We start from the raw sequence: 20,990 nt of genomic DNA, 5'->3' as shown, positions 1-20,990 counted from the left end.
CAAAGAAGATTTAGGACTAAAGCTAAAAATTAAAGGTGAATTCACACTGAGCTACAGTAATTGATGAAGGAGTAGCCCCGGCAGGCCCCCCCCCCCCCCCCCCCTAGATCCGCCACTGCTTGCATAGTTGCATTGGAGGGGGGGAGTAAATTGTTATAAAGCTTATTTGTCAGTCCTAGTAGCCAAAAACACACACACGCACATATGTCGATATATATTGAATGTCAATCTTCATCAATCCTTGTGTCAAAGCTTGTTAATAAGTAGATAGAGTATACGAAAATGACAAAGATGAAGCTGTTTCTTTAGCATAAACAATCAAGGTCCTTGTAGTTACATGCATGTTGCTTACACAAGCAAGAAGACGAACTAAAACTGAAAAGAAAACCAAACCAAGCATACAATGTGCCAATGGATCAGAATCATCAGATTCAGAGAGACAGCTAGCTAGACAGTCTCTGACCACCACATTAAAATCCCCAGGCTGGAAGGCCACAGCCACACAGCCCAACAGCTAGCTGGGAGTACAAAGCTGCGTCGCTGGTGCACCGTCAGCACAAGCCGACGACGTCTCACAACCCCCACAAATTTTAAAAAGCTACAAGAAGAAAAAAAAAAGAGTACTCGTGTCCTTTAATTTGCTCATCTCCTTTAATGTATCCGGGCTTTTCCTTCTAGTCCGTGCAGTGGTATCTCCATCCCCTGCCGCGCTGGCCGGCCGGCCGGCCATGAATGCACATGCACGCGCTGCGTTGCCGCGGCCGGCCCGTCAGGCCAGCAGGACCGCAACGGAGGCGAGCAGCGCCGACACGAGGTAGAAGACGACCGCGCAGGGCTGCCTCCCGGCGCCGGCCGCCGTCGGCGCCGCGCTCGTGCTCTTCCCTGTCGCCGCGGCACCTGCAACACAAACCAACGCATGCGTGAGCGCGTGGAGAAAGTCTGAAAATGTTCAACCGTACCCCGTCCATACATGCATTCAGTGATGCAGAAAAGTGTACACATCATTTATTTTACAAACCTGCTAGCAATTTTCTTTTTTCTTGTCTCACGACAGCTGTTGTACGGGCACGGCGGCTGTTGGTTGGTCACGTTCACGTACGTATGTTCCCAACTACGCGTGCACAGGTACGGTACGGTTGGGCGGACCACGGGCGGCCGCCGGCCGGCATTCAAGTGTCGTAATGCAACCGGAGCACGCTACTGGTAGTTTTCAGTAGCTTTCCCGCCATAATAACACGGCGGCATGGCACGTCGGGATAGCGTGGACCTTGGCATGTCGGCAAGTCCCGATCGTACCCCCGCGCGTCCCTGCTGCTACGGCCGGGACGGAACACACAGACGCAGACAGAAAGCTGATCGTTGGAGAGGGTTCCCGGCCGGTCAGGACAAAGGACTCATCAGGACCACGGAAATAAAACAAGGCAGCAAGGGCTCTCAATTAATTCTCATGCGATTTTTGTACTAGCATTAGCAATTAGCATGGCGACACTGTTCAAAAAGACCATGCATGCAGACTGCAATTCCATATGGATGCTGCTAGGATTATGTTAGCTAGGAAATGAAGATTGAAGAGAGAAGATAGTCGATGGCAAGCAGTACGTACCGGCTGCAGCGGCAGGTATGGTGGTGCCGTTCTTGGCCTCGTGCTGCTTGGCGTACTCCTTGAAGATCTCCGCCTCGGGGGCGTCAGGCGACATCCCCAGAATCTCTGCAGGTTGCCATCGCAACCCAAAAGCAAGCAACGAGTGGTTAGTACATGAACAGCTAGTACAATTATAACGAACGTCAAATTTGGCAGAGAACGTCAAATTTCTTGACACTGGCACGCACTGTCTCTCTGGATTTTCCTGACAGGTACTGTTGTTCATTGGCACTGTTACTGTAGCACGTGCATGGGCTGTTCTAACTTCCAAAAAGGTTGTGACCACCGGAGCAACGAACTGTGCTAACTTTTGCCGTGCACAGCGAGGTACGCAGCGTAGGGTGTGCGCGTACGTGCCGGTGCAGGAGCCACAGGAGGGCGTTCCGTTACGACGTTCATTCGTTATACGTACTTGGGCAGTCGGAGAAGGTGGCGGGGTTGCTGCAGAGCGAGGGCAGGTCCATGGCGCGGGTGACGTTGATCTTGAACCCGAGCGCCGGCTCGTCGCGGTCCTTGACCAGCACGCACATGCACATCTTGCTGGCGGCCACCACCTGCTTCAGCCCCGCGCAGCAGTCGGGCGTGGGCGCGCGCGCCGTCGCCTTGTCCTGCACGAACGTCAGGCACGTCGCCAGGCCCATCAGCTTGTCCGCGCACATGGCGCGGTCCTTGGCGAAGTCCGCGCGGGCCACGCCGGCGGCCGACGACAGCACGACGAAGGCTGACACCACCACCAGCGCCACCGCACCGCCGCCACGCGCGAAGAAGGCTGCTGCCGCCGCCATGTCGTCGGTCGTCGGTGCGTGCTACGGTGACAGTGCTGCAGGCGGGAGAGGAGGCAGGCGAGTGTGATACGGTGTGGGTGGGTGTGGGTGCTTTGCTCTGCCCCGGATTTATAGGCATGGCTCCGGCGCCCGCCGCGAGGTCGTCAGCAACAGCAGGGCTTCCTTGCGATGGCGTGGCGAGTATAGTTGGCCATTTGGCCCGCGCACTATGGGCCGGCCCAAGCACGACACTAATTAGCACGGCCCAGGAACGGCCCGGCCCGACGGCCTTATTGCCAGTGCCCGGCACGGCTCGGCCTTAGTGTGGTGCCTAGGCCGCCATTCTGGCCCGTAGTGCCGGCCCGGGCACGGCACGTTATATGGGCCGGCCCGGCAGCGGCACGGCTCGGCCGTAGGTGGCCGTTGGATCCCCGGCCTCGCTCCCATCTAACCGTTGGATCCGGCCGTTGGAATCGGGGGTATAAAACCGCCCGTCCCAGCCGGCCGGCCGTATCTCCGTTGCCCTAATTCATTTGCTCTTACTCTCTGTCTCTCTCGCCTCGCTCTCGGCTCTCCCTCACAGCGCCATCTCACCCGCTCCTCTCTCGCCTCGCTCTCCTCTCTCGGCAAGTTGGCGTCGCCGCGTCGGCGACTCGCTCTCCTCTCTCACCTTCGACTTCCTCTCTTCTTCTCGCTCTCCGGTGGCCTCTGGAGCCACCGCTGGCCGGCACTGGCACAATCCCTAACCCTAACCCTTGCTCAATCCCTAACCCTAACCCTTGATCTCGCTTCGTCCTCGCCGGATCCATTGTCGACCACGTCGGATCCGTCGGTTTCTTGGCCGGGTCTGTCAGTTTCCACGCCGGATCCGTCGGTTTCCTCGCCGGATTCGTCGTCGACCTCGTCGGATCCGTCGGTTTCGGATCCGTCGGTTTCCTGGCCGGATCCGTCGGTTTCCTCGCCGGATCCGTCCCTCATAGTCTGTGCTCACCGGATCCGTGCCTCGTCGACCTCGCCGGCGACTCTGGTGCTCCGGCTTTGAAGGTAAGTCGCCGTCGACCTAACCCTTGCTCAATCCCTAACCTTAACCCTCAATCTCTACTAACCCTTGCTCTGTTTTGTCTGAAGCCGTTGAGGGACCGGGGCGCCGACGAGTGGCGATGGCTGGATCCCTAACCCTAACCCTTGTTATCTGCCTGTGTTTGTGTGATTATGTGACTTTGAGTCTTTCATAAGTTCTGTGAACATGTAACTTTGAGTCTTTGATAAGTTCTCTGAACTTGTAACTTAAGATTGAGATGATGAAGTGTTTTAGGTGTTTGATATTCTGATCAGTTTGAGGTGTTTGAGATGATGAACTTGTCCCTGATATTTTGATCAGTTTGAGGTGTTTGATCACTTATAGTGCCAGTGCCGGCACGGGCACTGCTGGGCCGCCGTGCCCAGTGACACAACACGGCACGGCTAAGACATGATAGTGTCGTGCCTGGGCCAGCACCTCGGCACGGCGGCACTAACAGGCACGGCACGGCTAGTCTACCATGCCGTGTAGTGCCGTGTCTGGCCGGGCCATGCCTGGCCGTGTCCGTGCCGGGCGACCCGTTTGGCCAACTATAGTGGCGAGGCGGCCGGTGGCAGTACGAGTAGGAGTAGGAGTATTATTATTATTGATTGGTTGATGGGTCATGGATGGTCCGGCCGTATGTATGCTTCCGATAGGTTGGTTGGGTGATCGCGTCGCGTGCCGCGTGCGTGCGTTCGTGCGCAGCTCGTGGTCACGCCTCGCCCTCGCGACCTCCGGCCCTCCAGGAAGGGATCGGGCCGGGCGGGTGCCATGCCGCGCGACGTGTGGGCGCGAGGCAATGGATTGCCTGGTGTGCTCTGCTGTTGCTGGCACCGGCGGCGGTCACTGCTGCTCCAGCTGGGACGACGTGGCACATGCATGCATGAATGAACGGGAGCGCCTGAATGCGGCAGCGATATAATACACGTTGCAGCCTGCTAATGGGGCGGTGAGGGTCGTCGGAGAAGCTTCAGGCCTTGCACGGCATGTGATGACAAGAAGCTATAGCACTAGATGAGCTAGCACACCATTATTACCTCGGTTGGTCACTACACGCGCGCCTGCAGCTCTTGGCTTTACTTGATCCCGTTGCCGTGCTTGCAAGGAACGAACGAACCTGGACAGCTCAGAGGCGTACCGTGGCATAGGGCCAGGGCCCTGCTCAGTGCTCATGCATGCATCCAGTCTCGCCGTGACTGTTCCCATGTCCCGGAACGGAGCCCCCTGAGGGCTGAGGCAGTGGACAGTAGTAGCGTACCAGCACGCGTGCGCGCGCGCGGCACTTGTGTGCTGCAGGCTTCTCGGCGCAGCTGCTGTGTAACAGTGTACCTGCCGGTGAACACTGTAAAAGAGTGTCCGATCGATTGCTAACTGCAATAATCATCGATAGTAGTATTGGTCTATGTAGTTTTACGACTTGATTAGCGATAACAACAATTGTAGTTGCTCGCGATCATTGATGACGTCCACCCTCCCATCCGTCCGTCCGGCTGGGATTGATTGGCAGCTGATGCAGCTCCTGCATTTCAGGAGTATATACGGTACGTACCAGTAGAACAGTAGCGTGACACTCGTGACGTCGGATATGGCGCGACCATAGTACAGGTCACTTGCCTGCTACTGCTGGTTTGTTTTGCTATGCCTCACTATCATATCCCATCCGATCCATGGACCATGGTCGACTGGTCGCTGCCTTGGACGGCGACGGACACATACGGTACACCAGGGGCGGATCCGGAAAGTTTTTTTTTTATGTTAGAGGGACCGGTAGTGTTAAATTTTTAAATTTTATTTAAATTTTAAAAAATTTAATGGAGATTTCACATTCACAGGGGGCGTGTGCCCCTGCTGCCCCTTGTCTCCGCCCCTACAGTACACCGAGTTCTTGGTTGATCTTTCGCTCAACACTGCGAGCACACGCACGCATGTATGTTCTTCTGTACACTGGTAGCAGCTTGGTTGCTTTCAGAATGGTCTGGATAGATACTCTCTCACATCGCCGTTCATAAATGGCGGTGCGGCTACTTGCTCTCGATCGACACAAGTTTTCTTCATGTTCCTCTCTACATCGTCTTCGGGATGTGTTTAGTTGGGTGAAATTTGAGAATTTGGCTATTGTAGCATTTTTGTTTTTATTTAGTAATTAGTATTCAATCATAGATTAATTAGGCTCAAAACGTTCGTCTCGCGATTTCCAACCAAACTGTGCAATTAGTTTTTTTCGTCTACATTTAATGCTCCATGCACGTATCACAAGATTCGATGTAATAGCTATTGTAACACTTTTTTGAAAAACTTTTTGGAACTAAACGTGGCTTCACAAATGTTGTAATGATCGACAGGGAGAGAGGAGACGTTTGAATGCGTCTCAACAAGTCTCGCAACCACACGTAACGTACAGGTACAGGTGCTGCGGCAGCTCTAGTAAATGTGCATGGATGAGGTGGTTACGCGCTGTTTTCGCACACACCAGACGACACTGAAACGCATAGACATTAGAAAGTGATTTTCTCTTGATAGGCGCCCAACGGTCCATGTTACCAGAGTCCAGAGTCGCCGTGTAGTACAGCGATGTGGCGCATGTATCATCGGCATCAACGCATTATTTTCTTCTGAAGCATCCGGTCGATCGCCTGGAACTGAACTGACTGAACATGTACTTATGTTGAAAGTACTACCATTTCGTTACGCAGCTTAATCGATCGATCACTCCAACGTTCGTGCACACAGCTCTGAACTCCCCGAGTATTATTCGTACATCTCTTTCGGTTGACGAAATCCGGTCGGCACTCTATCGAGAGGTATATCTACAGTAGTATATGAATCGGTGAAAATGCGCGTGAAAGAACCGAACGGTGACATAGAATGCAAGAGACAGCGCTTAGGCAGGTTCAGGCCGCCAACTTAACGTAATACCCTACGTCCTGTGTCTTTCCGTGGGTTATCTTACGTATGCTCAGATGAAAACGAAGGGATCCCTACCCGCCTCATATAGTTCAGGGATAGGATTACAGGTCGGTTGTTTCTATCCTGATCGGTTTACAAGATAGGAAGTTACAGATATTACAGAATCTAGCATATCCGAGCAGGTTTCTTAGATCGTCGAGGATCTTCACGCAGTCTTACGAGGCACACCGACCTGCGCCGCGCTTCGCACGGCGTCGTCTTGTAAGCTGGGCCTCCAGCAGTGGCGCGGCGCATGCGTTATCTTGTGGGTTGGGCCTCCCTTAACAGCTCGACCCACGTACAGCCCTATGAGTATCGGGGTCGTACCCCCACACTTCACTTTGGGGCCGTTTGGCTGGTCTGAAACTTAGCTTATTCGGCTTCTTTTTTTTAGCTGGAACAGTGTTTTTCTCTCACAACATTTCAGCCAGAACCGTGTTTTCAGCCAATTTCAGCTAAATTTCAGACCAGCGAACGGGGCCTTTGTGAGCAAGAGCTTAACCAGACGGTAGCCCATCATCATAAACGAGACAGCTCTGAACTCCACGAGTATTATTCGTACACAGTACTGACAATAAAGGTTGTGTTCGGCTGAGAAAGAAGCCGGCTTGTTCGGCTTATTTTTTCAGCCAGAACAATATTTTTCTCTTACAACATTTTCAGCGTAAACATTATTTTCTAATATGAGCAGTCTCAGTCGTTCTCTCCGTTGCCCTGCTCGTAAATAAACTGAGACCAGAGTGGTTGCCTGGCCCAATCACACGAGGCGCCCTCCACCTCAAGCCGTTCGTATTAAGAGGATTAACGGTAATCGGTTTTATCCTAAATGGTAGTAAAATCAAGTACGTACAATAATAATAATCTTTAGTCAGAGTTTTTGCTAATGTGGAGGAGGAAAGAAAGAATAGAGAATAGCTTGAATTTTACGTAAGCAACACGCTGGACATGAGAGTATAAGCAGTGGTGAGCTTAAATAGCATGCGGATTTGAGGAGGAATAGAAAGTTAGATAGGGGTAAAAGGTAGTACATATAAAATAATAATAATGAAAAATTTTATACATTTTCCTAGGACGCCCACTTCTGTAAATAATTTTTAGAGGCGGATATTTTTCAGAAGGAGTATTATAGCTTGACTCTTGTAACTTGGTTTATAGTAAAATGCTAGGCTCTGTTAGAGCATCTCCAAGAGTTTTCTTAAACTCGCTCTCTTAATCCTCACTTGGAGAGATGAATAAAAATCATTGTTTACATCTTTTCATCCTTCAACAACTTATTTATATCTTATGTGCACAGTAGAAAGCTAGCCCACACTCTATATTCGGCTAGCGAGAAATAAAAATAGATGATAACAATATTTAGATATCTAATTGAAAAAATGGTTGGAGAATATGTTTTCACCAACATATGTATTCCTATTGATACAAAAAGATATAAATCCTATCAATATGGAAGGATGTAAAGAGTCTTTTAGAGTTGCTCTTATTAGGCTTGCTCTAAATGATAACAGTTGGTCACGTGTCGTTTAATCATATTCTAATTTCTAAATGCTAGATAGCAACTCCTCTGTTCTAAATTATAAGACGTTTGGACTTTTCTAGATACATTATTTTTTTACTATACATTTAGACATGTTGTGTATTGTAAAAAACTATCTTATAAAAAAGTCAAAATATCTTATAATTTAAAATAAAAAGAGAGTAGTTACTGGATGTTTAACTATTAGCTAAGCTAAAAAATCGTTTAAACGGACAAAACGACTATTTAAATAGAATAAACAATCGATCGAACCTTAGCTGTCTAGAAACGGGAATATGGCCCACGTTCTTGTTCATATGTTCCACGTATCGGAAACATCTATGTTGCAGAAACACGAATGTTTCCATTCTCACGTTATAAAATAATATTTTAAGTTCCTGTTTCTGTTTCAGGAACGGGGCGGAACAGGAACATGACTGCTGAGGATCGAACGGAAACGGCTACAGGCTAAAAGATCCTTTTGGCGAACAGTGAATGCATCGCGGTACTGAATGTGCAGCTGCACCGAAAAGCGAGAAGGTCGCGGACGGGTAATGCAACCAGGACGAGAGGGAGGATCAGAATCAGATGAAAAGGATCGCTGCCAGTTTGATCGAACGCTAGGTGCTCATCGCAGGGCACGAGGCAGGACAGGAGAAAACTTGAGACTTTTTTTTTTTTTTTGATAAAATGTTCGGCTGGTGGAAAAAAAACCGCTGCTGATATGCTAATTTATTAAAAGAGAAAAATACTATTACATGACTTAAAAAGACTAACCGATAAGTTAAAACGAACAGGCACGTCCTGCACTCCTGCCGTTCCCGTCTTTTTTCTGCCATCTGCCCGGACTAGCGACGCGTTTGTGGCCGGGATGTGTTCCACGCCGACACGCAGGCGGGGCGGGCCGGGGCAGCGGGTGATGGGGCGTCGCGTCGCGTCGCTGCAGTGAGCGGTTCGCGGTTGGCGCGCCAGCCGCGGCGCGGCTGCCTGGTAGTGCTCGTGCTGAGGCCTCGTGGGATTTGTGCTTGCGGATCACTCAGCTTCGCTAAAAAGATAAGCAGAAAAATACCGTTCACTTATTTATTGTGAAAAAAAAATATTATTTCTTCATTAAAAAAATACAGCTCACGAGACAAACGAAAAGGTCTTCAGCCGGCCGATCCCTGCCTGCCTGCTTGGCCGAGCGCCGTGGGTGTCTACGTTTGTGGGGACGGACTGGAGGACTGCTGCTCGGCCCCCATGTCAGAGTCAGACGAAGCCCGCCGGTCGCCGGTACGTGTTCTTTTCTCCTTCACTGCCCGCCTTGATGCCACCGGACTCGGCAGCAGCCCGGCTGTCCCTCTTCTTCCTTTGTTGGAACAAGAAGAAGATAGAAGAGGGAGGTTGCCATCGGCGCATTGAAGAGGTTCATCAATGCTTGGTCCACGGCGCCGTGATAGAGTGATAGCAACGCCATATCTCGTGGATCTCGCGTAACGGTTTTCTGATGCGTTTCGTCATGGGTTCCATTTTATCAGAGATTTGAGCCACCAGGGGGATTTCCGGTCGAAAGAGGGAGAAAGTTTTACAGCTCGCACGTGCCACTGACGGTGCCTTGTCTATTGTTACGGCACCTGAAGAAGCAACAACCACGTTTCACACGAGATACGTGTGAAGTTTGCTCGTTTTCTGAGGCTTGTCGTGTGTGTTTTAGATTGAAAATGGAAACGAAACCCGCAACCGTTTTTGTTTTAACCATTTCAGCGATTTATCGTTTTGAGTCAAAAAGTTCCGTTGTTATCATATCGTTTTTTTACTATCTCACACTGAATAGTGAAGCATGTTCGTTATTAAAAGAAAAAGCTAAGCATACTTGAAGACTTGATTTAACATCAGTATGCATGCTATTACCCGTTTGGCAGGGCTTCTCCACCGACTTTAGGAGCCGTTTTCTACCAAACGGGGTAAAGTAAAATAGCTTTACTTGTGAAGCCCCTAAAAACATGCTCTCACAATGATTTAGGGTGGGATGGAGCCAAAAAAAAAAGTGACTTCTCTCGGCTCCTCCTTCAGGCCCCTAAAAACATGCTCTCACGTAAAAGTCATTTTACCAAACGGTTTACCAAAACCGCTTCAGCTCCACCGATGGAACTGTTCGTAGAGCTGAAGCAAAAAAAAAATGACTTCACTAGTGAAGTGAAGCCCTGCCAAACAGGGTCATAGTGTAACGGTCTTTTTACTATACATTCATGATACCGGTGCCATATTCGTTCCTGTCGATAATATTGTTTCCGTGACAAAAAAAGAAGAAGAGTAAAACGAAAACAATTAGGCCTCTTCGATCGTTCCCTATCAAAAATATCAACAGACACTGAGGTCCAACACTTGCTCCGTCGCTACATGATTGACGTGGATGCGACAGCACTAAACTCCATGGTACAACAATCACGCTTGAATCATCTGAAAGGGAAAAGACCACTACAGTTGCCTAGTCTGCAAAACTGAACATTCTTGTCTTTCAACCCTACTTCACCTATCACGAGTCATGACATCTTAGCAGCATCAGCTTTGCTCGATTCTGTGCCTTCACAGTTCAGAAGCTTATGCAGCGGGAGAACAAGTGGTGCCAGTGCCGCCAGCACGATGCAAAGCAGCGCTGCAATTCCAACCCACCAGGCAAAATGTGGAATCCCAAGCATAAGCTCATCGCAAACTGCACAAAAATTCAGATATCTGTGACCTGATCAAGTGTGCCTCTTAGGTTGTTGCATCATAAATGCCTGTAGGGCAGGGCAGGCGATAGAAATTGAAGCATGAGCAAGGCAAACGACACGTGGCTGATTTGTCATTTTCAGAAAGCAAGCATGGCACTTGTTTGAAGGAACCCTTTAGTTATCTTATCTATAAAACACAGCAATCATAAAGAGGATGGTAAACCAGTTGTAGTTCCAAATAACTGAATGAACACAAGTGAAACCCATTAATCCACCAGAAAAATGTACCAGAAGCTCAATAGAACATCCCACGATCTGTATGTAGTACATAGAAATTTGTTCTTATTGTATATAGTATTTTACAATGAACTGCTACTAATGTGATGAAAACAAGTCCTTGAGGCTAAATGAAATGTTTAACATCTCCAGGTTCACTATGGAATGCCAAGCTTCTTAACTCTTAAGCTACGAGTATATGATTTGTTTAACAAAAAACAAATAGACGCTTAGTATTTTAGTATTACACAGGAACAGCAGAAATTCATGACAAATGCATTGGAACACCCAAAACCAGCGGCGGACCCAGAAAATATTTCAGAGGGGGCTGAACAACACTGCTGTTCGATCTTAAGTCTCAGCCCCCCCTACACTATAGAACTTTGCCTAAAAATTCATAGGGGCTCCACAGGGGGTTCCACTGCTGCGATATGGGTAGGGGGGGCTTGAGCCCCCCCCCCCCCCCCCCCCCCCCCCCCCCCCCCCGCCGCCCCACCGCTGTGTCCGCCCCTGCCCAAAACCCAACCAATCATTCACACAGTATCCATTATTAGGACCAATGGGGGCATGCAAAAAAAAGGTATTTGCATCAATGAATCAGGGAAGTCCAGAGTAGAAAAACATAGGAATTGCTAGGTAGTACTGCAGTATTAGGCTGCCTTTTCTTAGCAAAGCAGAAAGAACCTCAGCTTTTCAAATTTAAAGTCATGAATCAGCCTATTAGGATTCCAAATAATCTTTCCAAAGCTTCCAGGTCCTAGATAAACTGTGTATAACAAGCATCAAGTATTGATGAACCAAATTTGGAAATGCATAATGCTTGACGCGGCTCAAAGGGCTGATTCATCCTATAGTTTTGCACAGGAATGCCAAGAGATTCACACAACTCATACATAGACTTGATAAAGTTCGTAACATGTTTGACTAGTTTGATCTCTGATATCATAAAGGAGGACCGGAATGAATTATAGAGAAACACTACTACCGTACCAATATTAAAAAGTGCAAGTTCCCTCTCTGGCACATTTGGCTTCGCCACCACGCCCTCAGGCTCCACAGTGACAAGAACATAAACCTGAAATAGATCACATAGAGCTGTAAAAAAAACTGAATGCCATTGAGATTCTGCAGGCAATTAACAAATTCAGCTCAAATGGCTGATCGACATTCAACACTAACCGGGTTGCTGCTCTCAGCCTTGAAAATTATCTTCTCCGTGTTGAGCAGCCTCCTGTTTTTACTGCTCCAATTGTCCAAAAGCTGAATGGAAAAGCTCGACGGTATCTACAGTCACAAGCACAATCATCAGAGATTCAGAGACAAGAACATGCTGCAACGGTGAAACTACAATCCCTACACGTTTTCTGAAAACTTGATGTTCTCACGGGAAGGGTACTGATTGATCATACGGAGGCTGGGTAGGAGATCTTGACTTCGTACCACGCTGACGGGCGCAGCCCGTCGATCCTGTAGACCCGGCGGCCGTGGCGCAGCGGCATGGTCTCGGCCACAAGCTCCTCGCCGACGCTAAGCGCCCTCGCCGATTCGTCCCCCACGCTGCAGGGGGGCCGCACGGAGCTGTCAGGACTCAGGAGGGAGTGGGAGTGGAACAGAGACGGCGGATCAAGGCGGGGGAACTAGGGGGCGTACCCGTGCGCCATGGAGGGGAGCAGCAGGAGCGCCGGGACGAGGACGAGGCGGGCGCGGCATAGTGAGGCGAGCGGCGGCGGCGGAGACGGCATGACCGATGATGATTCAGTGCGACGACGGCGGTCGCGGATGAGCCGAAGAACGGCGAGATGCGTCGGGTCGTCGTCGGGAGAGGAGAGCTGGTGGTGTGCCTTGCGGGTGGACGCTAGATGGGCCTTCAAAGTTCAAACGGGCCATTGATGGGTGACCGGCACTACTGATGTGGTTTGGGGTTGGTGGGCCTCTGCCTCTAACAAATGGTTGGGCTGCTTGGATCGGTTTTCTGTAAACAAATTGGCCTCTCTCTCTACCTCTAACAGATTGTTGTATATACTGTTGTTTACTGCAGACTCCTCTAAAAAATATACGAAAATGCTACACTTAGGGCCCGTTCGTTTGGAGCCCGGAATGGCGTGGAATTGTTCCTGGCCGGCAACTATTCAATAATTTACACTGGGCTGGAATCAATCCTGGCATAGAAGAGGCGGGAACGGTTAATCGAACGACGCCTTAGGGACGTCCTAGGATCGGATGGCTCACTGGCTCAGTACAAATAAAAAAATAAAAATGTTTACACCCAGTCTAACGGCCTAACGTCGTATTCTCTTATCCACTCGTTCTCTCCAAAAGCCTCTCGTCCGCTCGTCCTCTCCAGAAGGCTCTCCACTGCAGAGCCGCGACAACGCTTCGTCGCGCCACCTCGGCGTTCTTCATGCTGTCCGGGCGCTAGTCGCCGGCCGGCATCTCCACCGCACCCTATCGCGGCTACCTGTCTTTCTCCCTCTCGATGGCGCCTCCTGCCCAGCGCGCCCTGTCTTCTCCACCGGAGTGGCGAGCTTTGCGCCACCGGTGAACTCCACACATCGACGAGCTTCCATTCCCAAGCAGCAAGGAGATGTTGCACTGAAAAGCACGTTGCAAACATATGTTTAAGGTGTTTCAGAGGTATGTTGCAAGTGTTTCGTATCGGTATTGCAAAAGTAGGTGGTCGTTATGTTGCACATGCTGCAATGGCTTTACACGTATGTTTCAAGTGTATATTCCAAATGTTTCATCTGTATGAGACATATGTTGCAAGTATTTTCATCTGGATGTTGCATATACATGCATGTTGTAAGCGTATTTTTCAAGTGGTTTCAGGTGTTTTGCAAGTGTTTCATCTGGATGTTGCATATGTTTGCAATAATTTTCAAGTGTTTTTTCAGGTGTTTTTTGCAAGTGTGTTTAGACGCATGTGTCAAGTATTTTCATCTGTCTTATTTGTATGTTGTAACTGTTGTATCTATATGTTTCAAAAGTAGATCGGGGTTGCACATGAGATGCGCATGGGAAGCAGTTGGTGGTGCGGGCGACGTCCAGGGCCGCGCGGCGACGTCCGGGGCGGTGAGGGCCCTCTGCTGGGGCGCTCGCCTGCAAGCTCGACACGCCTGGGTGCTCCCTCCCTCGCTGAGTAGGTACCGTCCGACGCTAGCGCCTCGGATCGGACGTTCGAGCGCTAGCAAGTCCCAAAAATATATAGGGCCTGCTTAGTTGGCTTCCAAAATTTGCCAAACCAATAATTTAGCAACAAAAAATTACCAAAAATTGGGCGGGAATATTTGCCATAGTTTGGCAAGCTAAATGTGAGGTATTACCATATTTTGGTAACCAACCAAATAGAGGCCAAAAAAAATTAGCTTGCCCATGTTTTGGCAACTAAAGTTTGGCTACGAACCAATCAGGCCCATATAGTATTATACTCTCCAAAAATATAAATAATGTCTTTTGAGGGAAATAAAAATACAAAGAGTGTTACTGCAGGTATACAGTGTACCTGGTGATGGATTAAGAGCCAAATCCAATAAGCAGTCCAAGTAGTCTCTGTCACTCCGACGGAGAATCCAATCCAATATAGTCCAATCCATGCTAATCCAAATTCAATCCGCTTATCCAAGCATGTCACATTGCAGTACTCCCAGCATGAGTTTTGCTGTTCGCCTAACACGAGCAGCCATGCAATGCACCGCGCTAAAAGGACATTTTACAAGTAACCGAAGATTGGTTGTGCTTGTGCATCTCAGTATTTGTTAATCAAGAACCTACCAGAGATAATTAACCCATGTAGAAATCAGCGAAATCCGATGGTTTCTTGACTAAGGGCCTGTTTAGTTCCACTCAAAAATGCCAAATTTTTCAAGATTTCCCGTCACATCGAATCTTTGATGCATGCATGAAGCATTAAATATAAATAAAAAATAAAATTAATTACACAGTTTAGACAAAATCCACGAGACGAATCTTTTAAGCCTAATTAGACTATGATTGGACACTATTTGCCAAATAACAACGAAAATACTACAGTAGCATTTCGCCAAAAATTTCGGCATCCAAACGGTGCCTAAGGCCTTGTTTAGATTGCAAATTTTTGTAATCTGGACACTGTAGCACATTTTGTTTGTATTTGACAAACTTTGTCCGATCATGGACTAACTAGGCTCAAAAGATTCGTCTCGTGATTTACAATCAAACTGTGCAATTAGTTATTTTTTTTACCTACATTTAATGCTCTAGCATACGTCTAAAAATTGATATGAGAGAGAGAGAGTAAAAAAACTTAGAATTTGAAGGTGATCTAAACAAGGCCAGAGACAGTTTGCAAATTGCAACCCCAAGCTTCGAGGAACCCGTGACCGTGAGAGCACGGAAGGAACGAGTGCCCTGTACATTGCTCCTTGATTCTCTGGTGCGCCTTGGACTTGGTGCGATGACACGAGATGACAAGAGCGTGAGGTCCGCAGCCGCAGCGCGCGAAACGACGTGACTCGTGAGCAGGGCATGCTGCTATCGTCGTAGGTTTCGTTCGGCCTGTGCTTTTCCAGATTTTGCTCGTCGGAACCGTGACTCCCGTGAGAATGGGAAATGGAGGAGACAGCACGCTGTGGAATTTCCCACCTGCAGGCGTCGAATACCCCGGCACGGCAGTTCTGCAGCCTCGGCGTCTCATTCTACTGCAGGATGAGCCAGGGCCATGTTTAGTTGCCCCAAATTCTAGAATTTGGCACTATGCAAAAAGAAGATTTTTCGTCACATTAAATTTACGGTATATGCATGGAGTACTCTATGTTGACGAAATCAAAAACTAATTGCACAGTTTAGTTGTACTTTATGAGACGAACGTTTTGAGCCTAATTAGTCAACGATTAGACAATTATTATCAAATAAAAAAAACGCTACAGTAGCTACAGTAGCACACCGAATCCGACGGCACCGATTCGGTGGCCAAACTAAACACGGCCCAGATTGCCATGGCACGAGGATTGAGGGCAGCGCAGCAGCAGAAGTGGCGTCGCGATAGCCGTCAGACAAAGGCGGCTTGTCTTATAATTCATATTGTTCGGGATGTCTTTTTAACTAAAACAGTGTTTTTTCTCTTAATAAATCAATCGGAACAGTATTTCAGCTTATTTTTTTAACGAAATGAATGAACCAAAATTGAAATTGCGGCTGCACCAAGGAAAAAAGAAAGAATTTGTCTAGGCAATAACCGGTTGTTTTAGCCTCTCTCAACAAACAGATTTTTCTTATGTATTTATATTGTCTTATAGTTATTTTTACACCGTTTTATTATTATATTTACAATGATTTCTTCGGTGTAATTTATTGGACAGTGTGACGTAATTTAAGAAAATAACACAAATATATATCAAACTTTTCAAAAAAAAATTACAAATTATTTATATGAATTCCAGACATAATAGCAATATATGTCAAGTTGTTCACAAATCATCAAATTATTCACAAATTATTCACAAATTTCAGATTGCTCACAAATTGTTGTGGGACCCACCCTTCCTAACCTTATCCCTTCCCTTCCCTTCCCTTCCCTTCCCTTCCGACGCCCATCGATCCCGGCCGCGACCATGGACGGCTCCGCGTCCGCCTAGTAGCCGAGCAGCAGCCGAGAAGCAGAGTCGCGACCATGGAGGGTTCGCGGGCACCAGAGCAGGGGCAGAGCGGAGGGAGCCGCAGACTGGCCTGGGGGCGGCGCCGGAGGGAGGGCCAGTGGGGTGCGGCGGAAGAGGGAGGGCTGGGAGCCAGAGCCAACGCCCGGACGCCATCGGACGGCCAGAGCCATCGCGCAAACACCATCGGAGGGGCAAAAAAACGGTTGTTACAAGCTCGAGAAACAACCGGTTAATAGGTAGCAAATCTGGAGAAAAAAACATGCACTTCCTCGTCGCAGTTAATGAACGTAACAAGAGCCGCAGCAACAGCAGACGAACGAGAAAAGCGAAGATTAGCTACCACAAGAGAACAGCACAGAAGGAACTCAGCTTTTTCTAATAAAAAATGAAGAAGAAGAAGAAAGGGACAGCACAGCAAGGGAGTGGGAACAGCGAGGAGGTCGTCGCCTCGTCGGGGGTGTGCAGGCGTGCACTAGCGGCGAGTGGAGTCTCTCTCTTCTCTTCTGGCCACTGTCCCCCGCACGCCGCAGCGCAAGTTGCGCGTCTTTTGTGCCGCCAAAAAAGAAGAAAAAGGGAGGAGGCGCTTCCTTTGCGGTGGTGCTGCCCCCGTTGGCTGAGCCAGATACGGTCATACGGATACGGGGACGTGGAAGAAGTGAAAGTTGCTTTCGGCGCCCGCGTTTGAATCTTTGCTTGCCGCAACCCGCAAGGATGATGCTTTGCCAGCGTGTTCCCGGATCACATCACACACACAATGCCGTGACGAGACGTCGAGAGAAGAAGGCCAGATCTCGAAGCAGCTCGTGTACGGTACGGAGAGAATAGCACAGTGTAACGCTGCACATTTTCTCCGCTGAAACCTGTAGCAAGCAGCTAGCAACCGTGTCACCTCGCCCCCCACGTTCCCGTTTCGTGCACGCCGCGCGCTCGGAGCCTCGGTCCTCGGACCTCGTATTCATAGGTTCTCCGTTTCTCGCCCGCCCGCCACGATTCCGGCGCTCACATGGAAAGGTAAGGACAAACACTGTGCAATCGCCGTGTTTCCTCGCTGTACTTCTCAGTTCTCAGTTCTCACGGCAAATTTGGCCCAGTAGGTACCCTCCGAATATCGAGCGTTTCGTGCTTTTCCTGCACGGCTGGGGTTCGTGCGGTGCGGATTGCGTAGCGCAGTGACGATATGGTATTTTCGATGCGCAGTCCGTCTCCGTCCGTCCGGTGCGTACTTTGGCATCAGACCAAGTATAATACCAGGCCGTAAGCTGACTAAATACTAAGGTGAAAGAGAGAGGGAAGAAGAGAGAAAAGAAGCGGACTGTAAACTTACAGATGGCTTAGGTATAAGAACAAAAAAAAAATCTACGAGAGAGACAAATAGATCATGTATTAACTGTAAAGAGCTAACTACTATATGAGTAGGTTGAAAGAAGACTATAAAGAACCTTACAGCCAACAAACCGACTATATTATTAGCTTTGCTCTCAAGTGGACTGGGACTACACCGGACGATTCTGAACTCGATGGATCGGACTCAGGGTGCGTTTAGATCCAAAAAATTTTGGATTTTGGCTCATTGTAGCATTTCGTTTGTATTTGGTAATTAGTGTCTAATTATGAACTAATTAGGTTCAAAAGTTCTGTCTCGCGATTTCTCGACCAACTATGTAATTAGTTTTTTTTTCGTCTACATTTAGTACTCCATACATGTGCCGCAAGATTCGATATGACAGTTACTATGCAAAATTTTTTGGCAACTAAACGGGGCCTCACTCAACTGGTCCGGATTAATTGACCAATCGCCGTCGTTGGTCATCGCAAGCCCTTGACCAATTCAAGCGAGATCTTGCTGCCTGGATCGGGCCACGCCACCGCCTCACTGCCCACGGCCTCATGGGATGGGACGCAGCAGCCAACAACAGGGTCCTTTCTTTCTTTCTTTTATAACTAACACTCAAAAGAGTGTTTCACATCATGACATCAACGGCCTGTTCGCTGGTTGGTTTCTGGACTGGTTTAGGCTGGCTAGTGCTGATTTGTTGTGAGAGAAAAACACTATTAGCTGACTAGTTTGGACTGACTGAAACCAATAAGCGAACAGGCTGCAAATAGAGTCCTTTCTCATTTATTACTCTCATCAGTTATTAGCGATCATCAGATGGTTATCACCCTTGTATAAGTGGTAGTGCACGTTTATGTGTTCCAGTGCTAAGAAGCACTTGTAGTGTTTGGCTGGCTTAGTGCAGTCTTATTAGCCCGAACACAACCAAATACTCTAAATGCTGTGTGTCTATGTCATACATGTCACAATCCATGAGACTGTGTGTCCGTGTGAAGCCAATAGCTTAGCGCAAACAATGAGAGCGTATCCCAAGGCCACTGGCTATCGTGTCCATGGTTTACTGGTTTTTAGGCTGACAAGCCTGACTGAAATTAATTTGTTACGAGAGAAAACACTGTTGGTTGACTGATAAGCTCTGGTTGAAACCAACAAGCGAACAGGCTGAAAGTAGCCATGATAAAAATTTTAGTCGACAATCTACTGAGGGGTATAACCACGGTAGTAGATGAATCGGTGGAGATGCGCGTGATACGAACCAAATGATAACAGAGACACAAGACACAAGACACAAGACACAAGATTTATACAGGTTCAGACCGTCAGCTTGACGTAACACCCTACATCCTGTGCTCTGTTATTTTGTATTGATTATGTATCATATTCGATATCCCGTCTAGAAGACCTCTGCCTCTCCTTATATACTCTGGAGGGGTAGGGTGACAAAGAAAATATCCTATTTAGTATTACAATATTTTTTTGTAGCTTTATGGTGCACGCCGATCAGTGTCGTATGTCGCACGCCTTGATCTTATGGGCTGAACCATCTCTAATAGTAGGTCATGTCTTGTCCTATAGATACCAGGGGTCATATCTCCGCACCACCTCCACCGCTAGATTCCTTCCTTATTTATAGAATTACAATTAAAACTGATTGCTCATTGAGTATTAGACTTATCCTCCTAGGGCACAGAGAAGCACTTTTGCACGAGAGACACAAGTCTTTAACGTATGCTCTCTCCGTCAAAGATGCAATTTTAGCATAGTGTAATATTTTAGTATCGTAAGTTTGACCGATTATAGATATAAAAGTGTTATATCTATGATATCGAATAAATATTATTAGATTATTATTAAATATATTTTCACAATAATTTGATTTGGAGTCATAAATGTGAATATTATTCACTAAAAACTTAGTTATACATGAACCATTTTAATTGGCATGCAATTGATAGTTGCATTTTTTTTGGAGGTTTTAAAAGATAAAACCATCCTGCTGTTTGGTTATATCTGTGGTAACGCTATCGTAAATGAAACAAATATACTTTCGTTACTGGCGGGAGATAAATTTGAACTACTTCCATTTACTTACTGTGCAAGGTACCAAACAACACGCATGTTTAAGAGGCATACATGCGCACGATGTCAGAGGAACAGCCAAGCTACACTTGGATACCAGAGAATAAAAATGTATACCAACCGCTCGGTTGGCTGAAACAAAAGAGCCACGAATATATTGAACTTATCTTATCAACTAAAATCTACAATATTTTTTCTCACAATAAATCAGTCAAGATCAACTTATCAATCGACTTTAATACCAACCAAGGTCAGCTTATCAGGCGGGTGCCGAGTGTCAGATAAGCGAACAGTGCCAATCCGTAAGGCTATCCGAACTCGTCCACCTCTATTTCCATCTCTAAAAAGAAATATTCTATCCTAGTCATCGAGATTCTCTACTCTATATCCATTTCTCCCGCACCCATGTTATCTCTATTCCATACTCTATATCCACTATTCCATATTTTATTCCCTTTCCTCCCCCTTCTCTCTCTCCCCAACTCTCTGTCTCACTTCTGCTACAGTGTTTGATGTGCGTGCACAGTACACCTCTGGGTATAGCGCGCGTACCGGCCGGCCGCTACGCGCCCGTGCGTGATACAGGCGCGCGGTGCGGGCGCGCGCACGCTACGCCTGGCGTAGCGGCCGGTTTGCAGGTCCGCAGTGCGGACAGCCTAAGACCGTGTGAAGCCAATAGTTTAGCGTATCAGGGCCGTCCCAATAAAAAACTCATGCGGATTTCATAGCACAAGAAATCATCTATAAAAACTACCTTCCACAGTGGAGGTGTCTTTGTGTAATAATTATTTTCTCTTTCTCTCTCCCAACTTTATCTTCTTCCTCCAATGGAAGTGTGGCACAAGCCCTCTAAAAACTGGTGGTTTCTCCCCAATAGCGATTTCATGGTTTCTTGGTGCATTGGGTCAAGAGAAGACCTGATTTCTTCATGAGGAAATCATTTCTATGATTTTTACTCTCTTTCTTCATTAATTACGTTATCATATCAACATTTTACCTACATGACAAGTCATTTAATAAGGATAGAAACCATCATCAATTA

The 20,990-nt window shown here is 47.8% G+C and overlaps 2 protein-coding genes across 4 annotated transcripts; both read right to left on the bottom strand.

Moving 5' to 3' along the window:
• Window positions 1-283: 283 nt before the first annotated feature.
• On the bottom strand, window positions 284-2,520 carry LOC136479042 (non-specific lipid transfer protein GPI-anchored 14-like). 2 transcript variants are annotated; one of them, XR_010764590.1, is made up of 4 exons: window positions 2,055-2,520; window positions 1,604-1,708; window positions 1,019-1,352; window positions 761-897 (listed from the first exon to the last, which is right to left on the bottom strand). XR_010764590.1 is itself a non-coding variant. In XM_066477037.1 (3 exons), exons 1-3 carry the CDS (start codon window positions 2,425-2,427, stop codon window positions 770-772), a joined length of 606 nt encoding a protein of 201 aa, XP_066333134.1. In that variant the 5' UTR covers window positions 2,428-2,520; the 3' UTR covers window positions 284-769. The 2 variants fall into 2 exon arrangements, 1 of the variants encoding a protein (XP_066333134.1); XM_066477037.1 differs by lacking the exon at window positions 1,019-1,352 and having other exon boundaries at window positions 284-897.
• A 7,664-nt stretch (window positions 2,521-10,184) lies between these two features.
• Window positions 10,185-12,753, bottom strand: LOC136479016 (uncharacterized). 2 transcript variants are annotated; one of them, XM_066477035.1, is made up of 5 exons: window positions 12,551-12,753; window positions 12,310-12,457; window positions 12,080-12,184; window positions 11,891-11,975; window positions 10,185-10,623 (listed from the first exon to the last, which is right to left on the bottom strand). In XM_066477035.1, the coding sequence occupies exons 1-5, from the start codon at window positions 12,640-12,642 to the stop codon at window positions 10,454-10,456; spliced, it is 600 nt and encodes a 199-aa protein (XP_066333132.1). In that variant the 5' UTR covers window positions 12,643-12,753; the 3' UTR covers window positions 10,185-10,453. The 2 variants fall into 2 exon arrangements, with proteins under 2 accessions (XP_066333132.1, XP_066333131.1); XM_066477034.1 differs by lacking the exon at window positions 10,185-10,623 and having other exon boundaries at window positions 11,420-11,975.
• Between the last annotated feature and the right edge of the window lie 8,237 nt (window positions 12,754-20,990).

The sequence above is a fragment of the Miscanthus floridulus genome, chromosome 1, assembly GCF_019320115.1.
Source record: "Miscanthus floridulus cultivar M001 chromosome 1, ASM1932011v1, whole genome shotgun sequence".
Lineage (NCBI taxonomy): Eukaryota > Viridiplantae > Streptophyta > Magnoliopsida > Poales > Poaceae > Miscanthus > Miscanthus floridulus.
This window is presented reverse-complemented; position numbering and strand designations above follow the sequence as displayed.

Bases quoted from the DNA above. Each gene is read 5' to 3' on its own strand.
- LOC136479016 (XM_066477034.1), bottom strand. From the start codon at position 12,642: ATGCCGTCTCCGCCGCCGCCGCTCGCCTCACTATGCCGCGCCCGCCTC. The intron at 12,458-12,550 runs GTACGCCCCCTA...GCCCCCCTGCAG, and splicing joins CTCCCCTCCATGGCGCACGG to CGTGGGGGACGAATCGGCGA. The intron at 12,185-12,309 runs GTATGATCAATC...TTGTGACTGTAG, and splicing joins AGATCTCCTACCCAGCCTCC to ATACCGTCGAGCTTTTCCAT.
- LOC136479042 (XM_066477037.1), bottom strand. From the start codon at position 2,427: ATGGCGGCGGCAGCAGCCTTCTTCGCGCGTGGCGGCGGTGCGGTGGCG. The intron at 1,709-2,054 runs GTACGTATAACG...GGCAACCTGCAG, and splicing joins CACCTTCTCCGACTGCCCAA to AGATTCTGGGGATGTCGCCT. The intron at 898-1,603 runs GTACGTACTGCT...TTTGTGTTGCAG, and splicing joins CATACCTGCCGCTGCAGCCG to GTGCCGCGGCGACAGGGAAG.